General features: G+C 41.2%; 1 protein-coding gene across 4 annotated transcripts in view; it reads right to left on the bottom strand.

Moving 5' to 3' along the window:
- Positions 1–7,100: 7,100 nt before the first annotated feature.
- Positions 7,101–18,948, bottom strand: part of BCAS1 (brain enriched myelin associated protein 1) — an 80,859-nt gene continuing 69,011 nt past the window's right edge. For 3 of the 4 annotated variants that reach the window (XM_073309333.1, XM_073309335.1, XM_073309334.1), the window contains 2 exons: positions 14,987–15,238; positions 7,101–8,086 (listed from right to left, as the gene is read on the bottom strand). In XM_073309333.1, the coding sequence (XP_073165434.1) occupies positions 8,012–8,086; positions 14,987–15,238 (327 nt within the window). In that variant the 3' untranslated portion in view covers positions 7,101–8,011. The remainder of the gene's footprint in view (positions 8,087–14,986; positions 15,239–18,948) is intronic. The other variant, XM_073309336.1, reaches the window with a different exon arrangement.

Below are 18,948 nucleotides of genomic sequence, written 5' to 3'. Positions count from 1 at the left end.
AGGTCAAATGGATACAGCATTATTGATGTGTCCATTGATCTAATCAACTATTTGTAGGAGTCAGGATCATAGGATTTGGCCCCAGAGATATTGCCTGATAGTTAAAAGACTGTCTAGTCCAAACAAGGTTGCAGCATAAGCCTATGGGAAACTATGATTTCTAGTCAGCACAGGTATCCTTATTTTAATTCTTTCTGTTCAGTATGCATTTCCAAAAGGAAGCCTCTGTATACTATTGGTGTGTCCTAGGGACTGTCTGTTGGGGTTTCTTCAGCCAATGGTGTATCCCCACTTGGTTCAGCAGGGTGTTAGGACAAGCCTGCCTCAGTTTCCCCTTTGTTTGCTCAATCTCCATTTAGAACCACGTCTAGTAGTACCTCACTATGACTCCAGCCAGATGTTTAATAGTGTCCCCCCTCCCCCCCCCCGCCTCAGGGCAGTAAAGAGTCTTGTGGGTCAGGAGAACAGTAGTGGAGGGTCAATAGTGTCTGGAATTTTGGGGTTCAGATCCCTTTGTTCATCAGGCTTTACTGCCCTGAGAGGGGAGAGACTAGGGCTGGTACAGGAACCTAGGGTTCCAGGCCAGAGATCCTGTGTGAAGCAGTTGGAATCAGTTTCCTCCATCCATTATTGCTTCCTACTATGTGTCTCTTGTAGGCTGTTTCCCATACTCACATTCAGTGATCCTCTTCTTCTGGAGGTCCAACTATCTGGTGGGTCTTGCACTTATTGGCGGATTTGCTCACCTTGGAGCTTCTCGGCAGCCCTCAGCTTGGCCGTTTTTCTGAACACACAGTCCAGGTTGACAATTTGGGGGGAGCCCAGGGCTGCCCTCTACCCCGGGTTCCAGCCCAGGGCCCCGTGGAATGCAACTGTCTAGAATGCCTCCTGGAACAGCTGTGCGACAGTTACAACTCCCTGGGCTACTTCCCCATGGCCTCCTCCCAACACCTTCTTTATCCTCACCAGACCTTCCTCCCGGTGTCTGATAATGCTTGTACACCTCAGTCCTCCAGCAGGTGTCACACTGGGCAGCTTCCCACTTGTCCAGTGATGAAGACCCCTGCTCTCAGTGGGTTCCTCAGCCTCTTCGGTAGCCATCTGTCCCTTCTGCCCTGCAGTCTATCTCCCCAGCTTTTGCAGGGCTACCAATCAGCCCCAGCTGAGGAGCTGTTAATCCTTTCATGTCTGTGACAGCATGGGCTCTGTGCACCCCATAACACAGATCCAAAGAAGGGCCAATTCATGCAGTAACTTTGCATTGTAAGCAGAACCCATCATGTTAAGTAGCCAGCAGAGCTTTCCTTCTGGCAATCTCAAGGCATAATTGCTCTTTTTTATATCTGTCAGTTGTTTAGATTGGAAATACTATATCATGGATATAGAAAGCATCATTCCATTACACACAGGGATCATCCACAGTTAATATCACTTTAATTATGATTTTCTGTTTGTTCTTCATCCCAAGTTTGGTTCCTGAAGACTGAGACCTATAACTAGAAGGGGCCAGATCATCAGCTGGTATAAACTGATGTGCTTCTGTTGAAGTCAGTGATGTTAACTTACACCAACTGAGGATCTGGCCCTATAGCTGGTTGGAAAAAATTGACAAAAATAAACTTTCTGTGAGGAAAAAATTAAATTAAATTTTGTGAGAATTTTGTAAATTCATCCGCCCACCCTCATTTGTATTCAAGAATTTATTAGGGTTAAAATTCATTTAAAAATTCTCTAGGTGCTTTAACTGGGGTGGATCTACAATGTTCAAATCTAGATCTGAACTTGTCAAAGGTTTGGGGGTTGTTTATGTCAGAGTTCTGCTTCCTGCCCTGCTCTACTAAAGACACATACAGTAAACAGACTGCAATAATCAGAAAGTGCTTTTCTCTCCTTTCAGGAAATTCTGCATGTTAAAAAAAAAAAAAATCCATAGATAAGAGTGAGTAATCTCAAATACCTGCAGTGCTGCATTACTTGTGCACAGTGAGGTGAGAGAAGGAAGAAGTTTGGACTCTGTTCTTTACTGGTTTAAACATAAATGGTTAATGTTTCCTTTCAAGTAGCTTGGATTCTTTTTAATGGTTTACTAGGCAACAAATTTAATAGGAAATGATTATGTAAAACTGAGGAGTCTTGATAAAGGACTTATTCTCCAAGGCTTCTCATTGGTGTGGCTTTTTTAATTTTTTTTTTTAAACAAATAATGCATGCTTTATGCTGAGGGATTTACACACATCATCAGCCTTAGTCAGGGCTGGTGCAGAATTTCCTGTTTTTGTGCTGTCAGAACTGCTAAACTGCTCAAACTGCCAGTAAAGACCTAGGGTGTTTGTCCAGAAGAGGTGGAGTCTGCAGCCATTCCAGGCTCTTCACTGATATTCTCAAGGGCACATACGGAAGTCAGAGCAGTTCCACATGTAACCCCCCAAATGGGGCCAAATCCTTCTGCAGATGCTAGTAGCACTTTCTGCTTATCACTTCACAAAGGAAGGACTGTTTTTGTTGTATTAAACAATGAATTTTGGTGCGTAAGTCAGCTGAAAGGAATCTTGTGAACTCCTATAGGCACAACAGACAGCAGCTTAGCCATAAAAACTGGTGCTCTTACCCACATTGCAATTTGAAATTCATCTGCACACGCTGGCTGGTGCTTTGTTACCCACTTGCAGAACTAGACTGGGATCTCAGATCTGAATCTGGCTCCTAATCTCTCAAAGCAAAGAAGCAATGGCACACAATGGGTAAGATTCTGATCTGATAGGATTCGGATCTGACTCACATAAGGATGCTTTTGATTAAGTGCAATGTAAGGCTATGTCTACACTAGCACTTTTGTTGGTAAAACTTTGGTCAGGCTATGTCTACACTATAGCCGGGATCAACGCTCTGAGATCGATCCACCGGCGGTCGATTTAGCAGGTCTAGTGAAGACCCGCCAAATCGACTGCAGATTGTTCTCCAGTTGACCCCTGTACCCTACCCTGATGAGAAGGGTAAGGTAAGTCAATGGGAGAGTTTCTCCCATCGACCCTCCGCGGTGTAGACCCCGTGGTAACTAGACCTAAGGTAGGTCAACTAGGGTGACCTGATTTCCTGATTTTATAGGGACAGTCCCACTTTTTGGGTCTTTTTCTTGTATAGGCTTCTATTACCCCCACCCCATCCCAATTTTTCACACTTGCTGTCTGGTCACCCTAATGTCGACTCCAGCTACGTTAGTCACGTAGCTGGAGTTGCGTAGCTTAGGTCGACTTACCACGGTAGTGTAGACATAAGGGCTGACCGACATAAGTTTCATTGACAGAAGCGCCATGTGGACAGCGTCATAGCTACCACTGCTCATTGTGGGTGGTTTAATTATGCTGACGGGAGAGCTCTCTCCTGCCGGCAGAGTGGCTACATGGTAGTTCTTACAGCTGTAAGGTCTGTAGTGTAGACATAGCCTAAATGAGACCAGAACCAGGCCCTCTGTGGGCTTGTCTACACTGGCACTTTACAGCGCTGCAACTTTCTCGCTCAGGGGTGTGTTAAAACACCCCCCGAGCTCTGCAAGTTTCAGCGCTGTAAAGTGCCAGGGTAGACCGTGCACCAGCCCTGGGAGCCGTGCTCCCAGCATTGGTAGCTATTCCCCTCGCAGAGGTGGGTTTTTTTATAGCCCTGGGAGAGCTCTGTCCCAGTGCTACACAGCCCTGTTAAAGTGCTGCTGTGGCAATGCTTTAATGTTGCTAGTGAAGACACGGCCTAATATGAAAATGTTAAATCTACAGTGAGGTGTAAATCTTCAGCAGAGCCACCACCTGGATGGGCTCACTTTGCAGCTGCAAACACCAGGAGCAATTCTACTTCTGGATACAGTTCAGTTAGGGGGAAAAAAAGCTTTAATTAACAACCGATAAGATAAGAATGTTTTAGGAATAATATTGATGCCACAATGCTTCCATAATTAATCTACTTTATTCAATCTACGGAATAGTTTTGATTTCTTTTTGATTTCACTTCGGTAGCATCCTGGACAATATGCATTTTTAAAAAAATGTAAGCATCTACAGAACTTTATCTTGATCTCTAGTCACAGATAAGTCTTCCTCTTCTTGACCCACATGTAAGGAAAGCCAGAGGAAAAAAATGTAATACCAGTAGCATTAATAAATCAATCAGAGAAGGATCTTGCGGGAACAGCACTGAACTAGGACCCATTTAAACCAAGTTCAGTTCCCAGCTGCAGATTCCCTGAGTGACCCTAAGCAAGTCACTTAGGGCCAGATTTTCAAAAGGCCTTAGTCTGAATTTTGTTGTGCCTCAGTTTCCCATCCAGAAAAGGGGGATAATCCTTTCCCCCACCCTTTGCCTGTTTAGATTGTATGGCCCAGATCTACAGAAGTATTGATTTTAACGGAAGTTAAGAGCCATTTGTGGATCTGGGCCTAAGCCCTTTGTCAAGGAGCTCTTCTGTGTCCGTACAGTGCTTAGCACAATTGTTGATTTGTATTCCTGTAGCACCTAGGAGCTCCAGTCATGGAACAGGACCCCATTGTGCTAGGTGCTGAACAAACAGAGAGAAAAAAGATGCTTTCTGCTCCAAAGATTTATAGTCGAAGTATAAGGCAAAAGACAACCGTCAGATGCAGCCAGAGAGACGGGGGAAAGAATGGGGCTCTGTTTTTGTACAGGTCTCTAGGCAATACTTAGTACAGAAATAAAACACTAAAATCAAATTCCATATTTTGGCTGTTTTTAAAATTCAGCTTCTATTTCTGCATAAAATCCGCATCAGACTGTTTGACACTGGAAATTACATTGTGTTCCTCAATTTGTGTGTGTATATCTGCTACTGAGTCTGCTCAGGACAGTTCCAGTCTTGAAAATGTCAACTATTGGCCTCTTCTAGTTTAACAAAGTTGGGCACCCGGCCAGTTTCCAAAGAGAGAATTTGTTTGCAGGTTGAAAAACCTGCAGCATGAAACTTCACAAGAATCTAATTGTTTTTTTGCATTTCCAGTGCATAGCCTGGCTGAAAGAAAACTAATCCTGTAACGAGCAGAACACATGGCCATGGAGCGCAAAACAACTTAACTGTTGAATGAGCTCTTTTATGGAGGGCAGTCCATAAATCACTGTCAGTTGGAGGGAGGCATTTCTTATGCGAATGGCAGCTATTTATTTAAACTCATTTCCTAGGACGTTTACTTATTCCTGAGACAGCATTTTTGGTTTTAAAATTTGATTTATTTAAAAATTCTAATTTAAGATCACTGGATATTTTGCAATATTTCTGATGTAATGTGGTTTGCTATTTAAAAGCTTAGGGATAAAGATAGAGCCACTCTGTAAAGTTCTTCATGTGATTTCTTGACAACTGGGGCTCAGTGCAGTATTTTGGTCTGGGAACCAGAAACATTAGCAACCTTTCCCTTTGTCTTTGGCTGTGGCTTTAACAAAGCCCTTCCTCCCGAATAAGCTCTCAATCTTTACTTTATGTGAACACCTACGATCTAAAAAATATCTAAATTTAGTAACATGGCACTGGGATCGAGGAATCTCAACTGAATTCGTCCCCTACAACCTTTTTTTCCTCTTAGGGCTGCATGTCATGCTGCTTTATGAGAAGGCTGACTCTGCTTCTTCAAAGCTTGTAATCTTCCTGTTATCAGAGAGGAATCAAATGAAAGGGGTAGTTCCTGTGTAACTGGGCCCTGCCAACGCTAACCACTATTTCATCAGTATTAGCCGCTCGGTGGCATGAAGTCATCCGCAATCACTCTTGACTTTTTTGACCTGAAAAATTGTTTCAATGTGACTTGTTTCAAAATTTCCTTGAATTTGACTTTAAAAAGGGTGAGATGGAAATAAAATGTTTAGATTTTGTTAAAACAAAAAAGTTCAATTTTTTTTTACATTTTTGGTTTGTTCCCCTCCGTTCCCCCCCCCAAAAGACCTGAAACGATTCCCCCCCCCCCTAAAAAAGCGAGTGAACCAAAAAAATCCATTATTCATACTGCTCTGTGTGGCAGTCACTTCCCTGATTCCATTGTAGAGATAAATTTCTCTTCTAAGGAAGTTCTGGCCTTCACACAGACTTTTTAGCATTATAACAAGTCAGCTTAGGGGAGTGACCTTTTTGTTTTGTTTTTTTGTAACTGACAGAGTTATTCTGGTACAACCTCTACTGTGGATGCAGCTATACTGGTATCAAGATGCCTTACACCAGTATAACTATCGGTATAACTATATAACCAGTATAGCTGGTTTTGTGCCACATTAAACTTTCCTAAGTGGAACAGTGAGAAAATGGGACCTTAACTTCAATCTGATAAAGCTGGATATAATAGGACTGATTCTCCTGTCATTTACACCAGTGTAATGAGAATTAACTCGTTGCAGTCAATGGAATAACATAGGTGTAAAACCAGTGAGCTCTGGATCAGGCCTAAGATGCATATAATGGTTTTGTACAATTACTCTTGATTTATATCACTATATATGACATCAGATTTAAGGCCCATTATGGTTGGGAGAAGAACAGAAAGTGCTGTAATTATTAAAAGACCAATGTAGTTTTCTGACACTGGCACTAGTTTTGGTCATCAGTTGCAAGACTATGGGTTTGAGAGGCCCACTGCAGCATTATTTCCTAGCTACAAAGGGTCCTAATGAGAAGGACAGATCTTTTCACCTCTTCCTTCATAATACTCATCAGGAATGTAGTTCTGCAGATGCTATAGAATCCATCTGCTACAGTGATGATATTTGGAAAGGACTGAAGTTTGAAATCTGATTTTCAGTTTTAATCTATTCTTGCATTGAGGAAGTATGACAGATACTTATTCCACAGCCAAGCATGGTATGGATGTGTAATTTATCCTTGCTTACATATCAATGATCAAAGAACAAGGACAACCTGAGTCCCTGTATAAGGATCTTCAGTTAAGGATTAAAGATGTGAATGATTTATTTTTTTAAAAGGAAATGCATTTGGTTGTATATTGATTTATGTATGATTTAATAATCTATAATTCAGATGCTTCTATCATTAAAATGTCAGTCCCACCGTTCCCTGTTTGAGTTAGTATAAGTGTTTAATAAACCAAAGAAATCTGAAATCATTTGTAAAATTTATTAACCCTGATTATTACAAGAGTTTTTAAAGCAGGTAGAATCCTGACCAGTCTTAGGGTTGCTTTTTATTAGGATTAATTACAGATATGAATGGAGATGAGTAACTGACAAAACAACTAAGTTTTTTTTTTCTTTTCCTAAATCTGAAAAACATTAACAACATAAGATTGTAGATATATCCTCTGAATTAGTAGTATAGTGGAGATGCTAGCGCCCTCTTGTGCTGTATGAATAGTTTAAGTATTTGTATTTGTTATTCTACCTCACCAAGTCAAGGAAGAAACTGTGCTTTAAATCACTTTGAGCCTTTGCATTTTAGCCTTTTAATTTACATTAATAATGTACAGACCAATCTGAAGCATAATCTTAAAACCACTGATTCTATTATACCACAGACCTTGCTAATTACAACATAATGACAAACCACATAAGGTTCGGTTGGTTGGTTGGTATTGACCTTTAAATATAAATTTTATCAAAATATGATTTTTTTTATGACTGCTTTAAAGCTCTGTAGCTGAGAATTCTTTGTCCACTGCTTTGCCACAAAAACTGCAATCCTTTCATCATATTCATTTACTCTGCTATTCATCTTTTTCACTGTCACTTTCTGACCTCACCTATACTTCCTCTCACCCCTATAGACTTAAAAATCATTCCCATGACCTCCCTTTAATTATATTACACATTGTTTCTTAATGACCTTTACAGTTACTTACTAACATCTAATGAACAAATTCTGTAAATGATACACCTCAAATGTACACAAACGTTTGCTTTAGTCTTCAGTGTGGCCCTCTTTTGATGACAGCCATAAAAAGGAAAATAATGAGACATCTTTACTGCAAGGGAGCTCATAAAGAGTGGCTGATTCTTCAGCAGCCAAGCATCTTCATTACTTGGATTTTCCAGCAGGTAGAATAGACACTGGATCTGTTTGAACTTCAGCATCAGATGTCCGTTTCGGCCCCTGAGGAAGAATATACAGAAACATGTAAAAATAGTTGAACCATGTTGAAGAACAATTACATCTGCAATTATGTTTTGGTCCTTTGCAAACAGACATTTCCATTGATGTTACCTCTCTTCTCTCCTCAATTCTTCTCCTTTAATCAGTTTTTAACACTACCGAGAGCTGGAGCCACATCTGCACACTCCCCACAATGGGATTAAAATGGTGCAAGCCACAACTATACCTGAACATGGCTGTTGCTCATTCTCTCTGGTTATTGTTTTGAGAGAACTGCACTAACCAACCATGCTATATTATTGTGGTTCTAGAATAGTTCTCAATAAAATATCATTGTCCAAACTGGTTACTGCACACATACTAGAGCCCTTCAAATGGGTTTAGGAGTTCTGCTCCCAGTATAAAGGAACATTAAATGCCTTTACGTATTTAGGTATTTGAAAATGTCATAATGATATTGCATTTGTAATGCCCTGTCTATACTACAAACCCAACTCTTTTGGCAACAGTTCATGACACTCCTCTGTCCTGATTATAACAAACATGGTTGAGTTGCATCAGCTCTATTCACAACACAGACATGGCTCTGTCTTACGTTGGGTGAAATTTTCCAAGTAGTTAAAGCCATACTGTAAACCCAGTTTTAGGAGATATGGGGTGCCCTGCCCCATTTGTAGTGGTCTTGAAATCAGCACAATAAATAGAAATATGCAAAAATCAGTTGAATAATTCTGAAGGACAGGCTTCTTAAACAGTCTAAATCTAAACCCATGTCTAAACTATACACTAATCCGTTTTAAAATTTAGTTTAGCTGAACCAGATCTAAAACCATTAAAAGATTGCCTGCAGTAGACCAGTACCATGTGTTAGCTATGTTTACGCAGCCATACCTACCATTCTGTCTTACTGTTTATTTAAAAAAAGAACAGGAGTACTTGTGGCACCTTAGAGACTAACAAATTTATTACAGCATGAGCTTTCGTGAGCTACAGCTCAGTTCATCGGATCCGATGAAGTGAGCTGTAGCTCACAAAAGCTTATGCTTTAAAAAATTTGTTAGTCTCTAAGGTGCCACAAGTACTCCTGTTCTTTTTGTGGATACAGACTAACATGGCTGCTACTCTGAAACCTGTGTTTATTTAGTGCATTACTGGGAAATCTGGACAGCTATCATTCATGACTTCAGCAGTGGCTCTATTGCCTGGAGAGGACATGCACACAGGGTGACACCAATAATGCATGGAGCATTGCACTCTGGGACATACAGTTTCACAGAGAAGTGGGAGAAAGGAGGATTAGCTAAACTAGTCTCACAAGCATGGTTAGGGAATCCTCCCCATTGTTTGTGAAGCAACAGCAGATACTTTGACATTAATCCACGTGGCCATGTTAATGACCTGCTGCCTGCTGGCCATTTTATTTTTCTTGTTCTAAAAAATTGCAGCATAACACCTCTCCACCCTTAAAAACCACCACCACCACAGTTGGCCAAAGAGGGCACTGTTTTATCCTGTACAATCTGTGTTGACCCAGATGCAGACTGGTGCGACTCCAGTGATTGTGAGTTGCACCCGCTTACCCCAAAGTTGAATTTGAACCACTGTCTAGAACTAGATTGTTTCTAACTGGTTATGCCCTGCAGACAGCACAAGCTGGCTTTCTAAATGCATCGACATTGGTAGTTGACCATAATTATAAATCAACAACACAAAACAAGCTAGTCATTCCAAATTTAGCCAGTAAAGAGAGTCTGAACATCAATTAAAAGATTTCCCAATGTTAGATAAACTTGAAGTCTGTCAACTGTAACTGTGTCTGTGCAATGCATGAGTACGTTAACTTGAGAAATAAGATACTATTATTTGCTCTATTTCCTGTAAATACTGCAGGCTGGAAGTGAACTCATTTTGACTGACTTAGCACATTTGCCAAATAACATCATTTATTTATGTTCACCTATAGTGCATCCTGATCACTGAGCCCATTTTCAAAGTGGCTTGTTAAATAAAACTGGAAGCTGGAAAGGATGCTGGCCTGTGATTCTTATTACCTAGAATTTTCAAGGCTCTTGAAAGAGTTGATACCTCTGTTTTAACAAGCAAGCTCCAGATCTGCCCTCAGATACATGGGCGGGCATGGTTCCCATTGGTCCAAACTCTGCTCTCAGTTATTCCTGTACAACCCCTTTGAGGGCTAACCTGGAGCACATTTAATTTGGATTGTATCTGTTCTAAGAGCGGGATCAGGAAAGTAGCGATAGAACGGCAGTTCTGATTCAGAGCGCGCTCAACAAAAGCATTGCCTCTCTGCACACTGTACTGAAGATCCCAATTCAGATAGTTCCCAAGAGTGTTTTCATGTGTGGAATACCCACAGTTTTCGTTTATTTCATTTTGCGTCGTCCTACTTCTGAAAATCAAGCCATTACTCCCTAGCTTTAGTAAATGTACATTTTCCTGATTCCCACTCTACCCTAAATTCCTTTGCATTTTATTATGTTGTGAATTCCTCTTCTGCTTATGTAACGGACACAGAATTGTGTAGCTTCTTTCAATGAAATTCAGATAGTCAATGACCCTTGTTCTCTGACAGACCTATGCTATTGGTGCTGTAATTTTGCCTAATAGCATAATCTGCTCCACTAGTAGTTAGGAACAGATGCCTGATCTCGACTTTCTAATCTAGTGCGTCCCTCTACATTCCGCTTCCTTTATACTATGTCCTTTTGCAAAAGAATCAATGGTTTCAGGGCAGAGTGTTTTTTAAAACAGCTGGCCAGAATTCAGGGGACAATCCAGTGGACTTTGCCCATGAAAATGCACAATGGAGTATGGAGACAAGTAAGGTCTAGAGAACCTCCACTTCTGCTAAAATATCTTCTATCCCCATTTTATCAGTCCAGAGCTCAGCACTCTATCAGAGAAGCTCTTACCAGATTTCTGGACTTATACTTTAAATGGAGGATACTATGATTGGTTTATGTATAGTCTAATACTCTAAGAGTTTAACTATTACAACTTGTGGTGTGGACTTTGCCACTTATTTTGGTTTGAACTATTATTGTTTTATTGGAAAGTGTTGGTTTTTGGAAGGATTGGGGATTGACTTCCTTAGACATGGGTAAAAAGTTGAGTCATAAATGTATGAAGGAGTGGTAGTATGCTGTCAAATATTTCAATCTGGGGAACACTTCTGTTTTAAATGCTGAATATTCTTCCTCATTGGAGAGGTGAAAACATCCATCTGCTCTGTGCAGCAAGATCTGGTAGTGGGTTGTCTTTCCCAGTTGAAGAGCTAGCCAACTGGCCAGATAAGCTATAAATCTAAAACCTTTACACTGTATACATAAATAAAAAAAGAGTTATTCTGTTCACGAAAGAGGAAAGATACCTGAGTATTTTAGGGCTCTGTTAATGCAAGAAAAAATGATGCACTGCATGGCCAAATTAATATCAGGCATGAGAAATGCAAAATAGCAAAGAAAAATATCTCAGAGAATCTCTTTCTATTCTCTCTTCACTTTACTTGCTTGTAGCAGTATCCACCTCTCTGTCTCTGCACGCAATCTCACCTCTCTTGGTGCAAGAGCCTTCTCTGCTCTGGCTCTGAGACATCCTTCTGCCTCACTGACTCTCGTACAAAAACATATTCTCTTGTTTGCCTCCTAATCTCTTTGCAATTATTCTAATGCTGTTTCTATTTAAGGCCAGGTCTACGTACACAAGCTTACAGCGGCACAGCAGTACTGATACAGCTATGCTGCTGTTAGAGTGCTCATATAGCCACGTTATGACGATTGGAGAGAGCTCTCCTGTCGACATAATAAAACCATCTCAACGAGCTCCCACCGACATAATACTCTGCATATGAGTGCTTATGCCAGCAAAGTTTACGTCGCTCAGGGAGGTGGGTTTTTTTACATGCATGAGCGACAAAAGTTTTGCTGACATATGCACTAGTGTAGACATGGCCTAACTGTATGAAAAGTTTCTGGATGCAGCTTGTTTGAATGACAGAATACAAAATAAAGAACTATTGTCTATAAATACAGAAGCCCTTTCTCACTCATTGACTTCAGTGAGAATTTTGACTGAGAAAGGACATTGGTATTTGGCCCACACTATTTGATTTCTGCAGAATTCAAACCAAGAAAGCAATTCTCCATTATTTCTAGAAACAATAGAGGTAGTAAATATTTGCCTGGTCAATTTGTAACCCATGTGAGGACTACCTCTACCCAGTTCCCATAAGAGGTTAACAAATCTACTACAGCTGCTAGCTAAATCCTTTGGCTCAAGCAATAGAAGCTCATGGTTTTATACCAGGAGGTCCCAGGTTGAAACCCTCCTGTTGGCCAATCATAGAATATCAGGGTTGGAAGGGACCTCAGGAGGTCATCTAACCCCCTGCTCAAAGCAGGACCAATCCCCAATTTTTGCCCCAGATCCCTAAATGGCCCCCTCAAGGATTGAACTCACAACCCTGGGTTTAGCAGGCCAATGCTCAAACCACTGAGCTATCCCTCCCCCCAAGTGGGATTGTGGGATTGGTTACAAATATACATAATATGAGCCGAGTTTTCCAGACACGTGAGCACACTGTATGCTTGTGAGTCATGTGGTACATACACACACATTTATATACTTGTGCATATTGGGGACTTGCACACACATTGAGTGGGAAAGTAAACACGCACTCAGGAGCACATGTCTAATAACTGTGACCAGTTTGTACAAAATACAAAGAGCGGGTATAAACAAGGTTCTGCTTCTTCCAGAGGATGCTGAGGAACAGGATCTACCTGTGACTTCAGTGGGTACTGCAGACAGTGCTTAATTTGTAATGAAAGGTGCTGGGGCTCAAGCAATTTTTTACTTTCATAACTGATGTGGCAAGCACAGTGGTACTGGGGCTATGAACTGCCAAGCCTAGAGGTGTTGGGGCTCAACCCTTACAAGCCCCAGCACAAATTAAGCACTGGCTGCAGATGAATGGAAGTCAATGGAAATTATTAGTACTTAGCATCTGGGGTGAAATCCTGATTTCAATGGCAAAGTACCCCCAGATTTTAGGGAGGCCAGGATTTCACTCAAGGCCCCTAAATGATACAATTTTTTTTCCTGTTTAACATATATGTAAGTGGCTTCATTATTATTATTAAGAGATCATGCAGAAAGAGTTAAGTTTCCTTCCTTCTCCTTCCCCGGACAATATACAAATTTTTTGTAGTGCAAATAGCACAGTGTAGGATAGATCACAATTCTGTGAAATGAATGTTAATCAAACACTCCTTATGATGTGGAAAAACATCTGCCACAAAATGAGTCATATTGTTCTGAACAACAGCTTAACTTTCTAACGCAATGTTCTAAAACGGCTAGTTTTCAAATCAGTGTCAATTTAAATTCTGTTCTACTTGCTTTTTCCTCTTCTGGGCAGTGGTAGTTGGCTAAGTTTTATTTTATTTTCTAGCCACCCTCTGAGCAGAGCCAGGGGAAAAAAAGTTGTAAATAACCTATCACAACCAGATTCATTACAACTAAGGTGACCTCCTCGTTTTGTATTCTTCCCAGCCCTGGAAGATGTCCACTGGTGATGTCCATTTAGGATGTAAAAAGATGTGGCTAGCCTTGGATGAGGGTCTGAAGTCAGGAGTGATCGCATAACACTTTGTACTCAGTCTGTCTGTTGTGGTAGGGAGAGTGGAACAAGTTGCTTCCTGCCAATTGATTTTATGAATAACTACTAGAAAATCCTTAACTTCTCTGTTCCTGGCACTGTTCCCCCCATCCTTCCCACAGCCCCCATTGGCCTGGAGCGGCGAACCGCGGCCAGTGGGAGCCGCGATCGGCTGAACCTGTGGATGTGGCAGGTAAACAAACCAGTGCGGCCCGCCAGGGGCTTTCCCTGAACAAGTGGTGGACCGGCTTTGAGAACCACTAGTTTAGAGAGAGGGCTTCTTAACAGAGGCAAGTGGCTATCTGTGAACTAGCTTTTGCATTGCTCACCATGAGAGAGACAATGTCGGTGAGGTAATATATTTTATTGGACCAACTTCTACTGCTGAAAGAGACACGTTTTTGAGATACACAGAGCTCTTTTTCAGGTCTGGGAAATGTAATCTGAGTCTCCTAGCTAAATAGAAGGTGGGACAGATTGTTAAGCATAGGGAGTTAACACGTTGCAAGAGCCTATTCACAATGAAGTAGGCAATGACCACCTCTGCAGTCATAGGACAAAGGAGGATTAGTGGATTACTGATTGTTGTAATGAGACATAAAATCAGTGTCTCCATTCATGATTTTTAATGTCTAGCAAAGTTATGAATTTTAGCTCCCATGCTCATCTTTTGAAGGTGTGGTGCAGCTTTTCTTTGAGGATGAGGACTGAGAGGTCGGATATGGAGAGTGGTGGTTTTGTAAAAAGCGTTCACCTGCAGGTGATAGGGTACTTGTGTCTTATTATTTTTTTCTGTGTCAGTTCATTTGAGAGCTTAGTGATTGTCTGTCTGGTTTTACCCACATTGTCGTGCTTTGGGGGACTTAATAAAAGATATTACCTCAGCCATCTTGTCTCTCTCATATCCTGGGACCAACACAACTACAACAAACTTGCTTGCCAAGGGCTCACTAGAACCAAGCATGTGTTCCCAAGACATTTTCCATCTGCTCTAATGTTGATTGGCAGCTTTGTTCCCACTTTTCCCTGCCTCTGGCTGAAAATGTGCTGCCGTAAGGCCCTGATCCTGCAAGCTGCTCCATGTAAGTGGACTCCAGGGCTGCTCCATTGAAGTTAATAGCGTGTACCAGTGCAGGGGTCTGCTCACAAGAGGCAGCTTGCAGGGTTGTCATTTAAATCAGCCGAATCACGATTTAAAAGCAAAAATTAATTTAACCTACTAAGCCCTTAAAAAATCCTCCAAATGACTGTCTCTTCTCTATTTTCTTGAGGGGGGAGTCCTTCGCAGTGTCTCCTCCATTCTGGATTGAGTCGGTGGCTGTGGTTTGCTGTTGTCTGGAGTCTTGCTGATCTTGGGTTTCCTGTTTGCTCAGCTCTGTTGTAGACGTTTTGTCTTTTGAACTCTCCTTGCTCTTTTGGCCCACAAGTTCACTTTCCGTTGGGGCGATTGGCCTCTCTGTGGAGCCTGATGTCTAAAGCAGTTTCAGACAATGGTTATTTTTAGTGGCAAATATAAACATTTTGGCAGGAGGTTCATAAATATAGTAAAAATCAAAGGCCACCTCCAATGTACAGAGCTGGGGCCTGATTCAGCAGCCTTTACTTAGGACAGTAGCCCCAATGAGACTGAGATCACTTATGTGAGTAAAGACTGAGGATCAGGCCCTTTCTGCATAGCCTTTATTTTTATATATTTCTACGGTGAAGCTTCTTTAGCTGGCAGCGGCACGTGATTAAAAAAAGAAAAGACTGTATATTTATAGATATATAGAATTACATGCATGCTCTCACAGCTGCAAAGATATAACCGTCTCTGCATCCCAAGCTGCAAAGTCCCCATACAAGCTTGAAAGTGCAAGGGAAGGAGCGATAAAGACAGGTAGCAGGGCACATAAAGCAGAGGTAAAAATATCCCATCTATAAAATTACAGTACTCCACCAGGTGATTAACAAGCCATGATTTGGCCATGGAAGTCCAGTGCTGCATGGAATTGCCAAAGGAGACACTGTGAATTCCTCAAAACACAAACAACATTACAGAGCAGACAAATACAGTGAAGGTAAGAACTCAAACTGAGAAAACAACTGGATAGGGTCAAAGGTCACAAATCAAGATTCAGATCTGAAGAACAAATAAAATAACATGATGATTCTGTCAGTTTCTGTGGCTGTACATTTGTGCTAAAACATTTGCTTGCAAATGGGAATTTCTTTTTGCATTATATAAGACTTGTCAAAACTATCCTGACTCACTTATTGAGTTAAAAAGAATCATGGTAGTGGAGCCTACAAATTAGACATATTTAGGCCATCTGCAAATTTGGCCCTTGCATCCTGGAGATGCCCCCACGGTTTAACGAATTGCAGTGTTGCCAACTCTTCTGATTTTATTGTGAGTCTCATAGTAGTGGTTGTTTTTCTTGGAGCTCCATCTCCTGGAATCATGTGATTACAGGAGAATATCAGCTTTCATTAAAAACAAAGTAAGTCTTTAGCTATCATGGTTACAGAGAAACTTCAAAGTATAAACTCTAAAGGCTCAAGAACCAGAAGACAAATAAAAAGAACCCAAAATCTACTATTAAAAAAAAAAAAACCTCATGATTTTTAAGCTCATCACTTAATTTTGGGGGCCTGATTTATGATTTTTGAATTCCTGGGGTTGGCAATACTACAACTGGTCTATTTCACATAAGTCCCTCTTTCCTTTTCATCATAGAATCCATAGGGGTCAAAGGGACCACAAGAGTCATCTAGTCTAACTCCTGGCCAAGATTGCAGGATTTGTTGTGCCTAAACTATCCAAGACAGATGGCTATCAAGCTTTCTTTTGAAAACCTCCAGTGAAGGAGCTTCCACAACTCTCCTAGGCAGTCCGTTTCATTGTTCTACCATTCTTATGGTTAGGAAGTTTTTTTCTGAGATTTAATCTAAGGCTATGTCTACACTATCACTTTTGTCAATAAAACTTCTGTCGGTCAGGGATGTGGAAAAAAAGAGCCCCTCCCTTCTCCCAACCAAAATAAGTTTCACTGACAAAAGTGCCTGTATGGACAGTGCTATGTTGGTGGGAGACGCTCTCCCACTGACGTAGCTACAGTTGCTCATTGGGGGTGCTTTAATTAAGCCGACAGGAGAGCTCTCTCCCACCAGCATAGAGCAACTACATGGGAGACCTTACAGCAACACAGCTGCAGTGGTACAACTGTGCCGCTGCACGGCCTGTAGTGTAGACATCGCCTAAATCTGCCATGGTGTAGTTTGAACCCATTGCCTCTTGTCCTGCCCTCTATGGCAAGAGAGGACTTTTCTCCATTTTTTTAAGGCAGGCTTCCAAGTATTTAAAGACGGCTATCATGTTCTCCCTTAATCTCCTCTTTTCCAAACTAAACATACCCAGTTCCGTCAGCCTTTGTTCATATGGCTTGTGTTCCATCTAGGGTGACCAGACAGCAAGTGTGAAAAATTGGGATGGGGGGTGGGGGGTAATAGGAGCCTATATAAGAAAAAGCCCCAAATATCAGGACTGTCCCTATAAACATCTGGTCACTCTAGTTCCATCCCTTTGATCATCTTTGTCACTCGCCTCTGGATCTATTCCAGTTTTTCTACATCCTTGCTATAAATGTACTGCTCACACAAAAATCTTGCAGGTCAGAGAACCTTTGTTTCTATATCCATGCCAGTTCCACTTCTGTTGAAGATTGAACAACTTAATTCCTTGACTAAGGCTATGTCTACACTACAGCCTATGTCAGCATAACTTATGTCACTCAGGGGTGTGAAAAAACCACCCCCCAAGCAACATAAGTTATAAAGACATAAGCGGTCTTGTGCACAGTGCTACGTCACACCACAGCTTCTGCTGCTGGCGGAGGTGGTTTTATGATGCTGACGGGAGAGCTCTTCACCAGATGCGCTGCGGCTACACGGCTGCAGTGCTGTACTTAGAGACACGGCTTCAGTTATAATATTGTCGTTATTTTCAACTCTGAGCCCCTGTTCCTTTTCTTTTGGGTAGGTAGTAGGTCTATGTATTGCTTCCTTGTACATTTATTTCTCCACCTTTCCATAAAATCAAATCTATATCATTTCTCTGGAATTCCCTCATTCTGGTGTGGCACATAAGACGACCCATCAAATTTGGCTCTATAATCGGGTTTATAATGCAGTTTGAGCAACGGCACTATATACCATAGTGAGGCCAGCTTTGAGTCAGAGTTTCAAAGGAAAAGGAACATTCTTAAGGCAAACTCAGATTTATCGACACAGACACTATGCTTTATCTTGTAAATAATTGCATATGGGGTAAAAGAGCTGTTTTTTCTGTGTTCCGTGGGCACCCAAAACTTACAAAGGGGGTTTCTGAGGGTGCAAGGAATACAACGAAAAGTGCTACATAAAACCAAATTTAATTCTGTCTATTCTTATTCTAACTAATTTCAATGTCAAACAAGAAGCACTCATTTGCTCACCTCCTGCTTTGTCTGACAAGATACTTGTCCCTCTTATTTGCCATAGATTGCTTTTTGAAATGTGACTATTTAGTGGATTCACAGACCTGCATGAACAACTAGAAACAATCAAAATACAAAGGTTCTTGCACTACAACAGGCCATGTCCACCCTACAGGTGTATGGTGGTATAATTGCTTCCATCATTGTAGGAATTCCACCTCCCCGAGTGATGGTAGATAGGTTAACAGAAGCATTTTTCCATTGACCCAGCTGCATCTACATCAGGATTCTGCATCTACATCAGGTCAGCATTGCTAGAGCAGTCAATGGTGTGGATTTTTTCACGCACCTGAGGACCACGGCTATGTTGACCTAAGTTTTAAGTGCAGACTAGGCCTAAGTTCCAAGATGTGAGGACAGAGTCTAGCCCTGATTAACACCCTATGAAATCAATGAGATCATACAGGTTGTAAAGTTAGGGCAGAGTCTGCCCTATCATGTTTATTCAATTGTGTGAGTTCCTGATAGTTATTGTAGTTTTTCAGGCCAAATCCAAACTGGCTTCAATGGGACTATTTTGATGAGTGTAGCAAGCAGATTTTGGCCTTTGATGTTACTCAGAAAAAACACTTTAAACAATATCGGTAATATTTTTTTCAAACAAAGCAGAAAAAAAATCAGATAATCTCTTTGAGGTGTTTCATATTAATCTTGAAAGGCAGGAA

Source organism: Lepidochelys kempii, chromosome 13, assembly GCF_965140265.1.
Source record: "Lepidochelys kempii isolate rLepKem1 chromosome 13, rLepKem1.hap2, whole genome shotgun sequence".
NCBI lineage: Eukaryota > Metazoa > Chordata > Testudines > Cheloniidae > Lepidochelys > Lepidochelys kempii.
The sequence above is the reverse complement of the archived record's forward strand: the minus strand, read 5'-3'. Positions and strand labels throughout refer to the sequence as shown.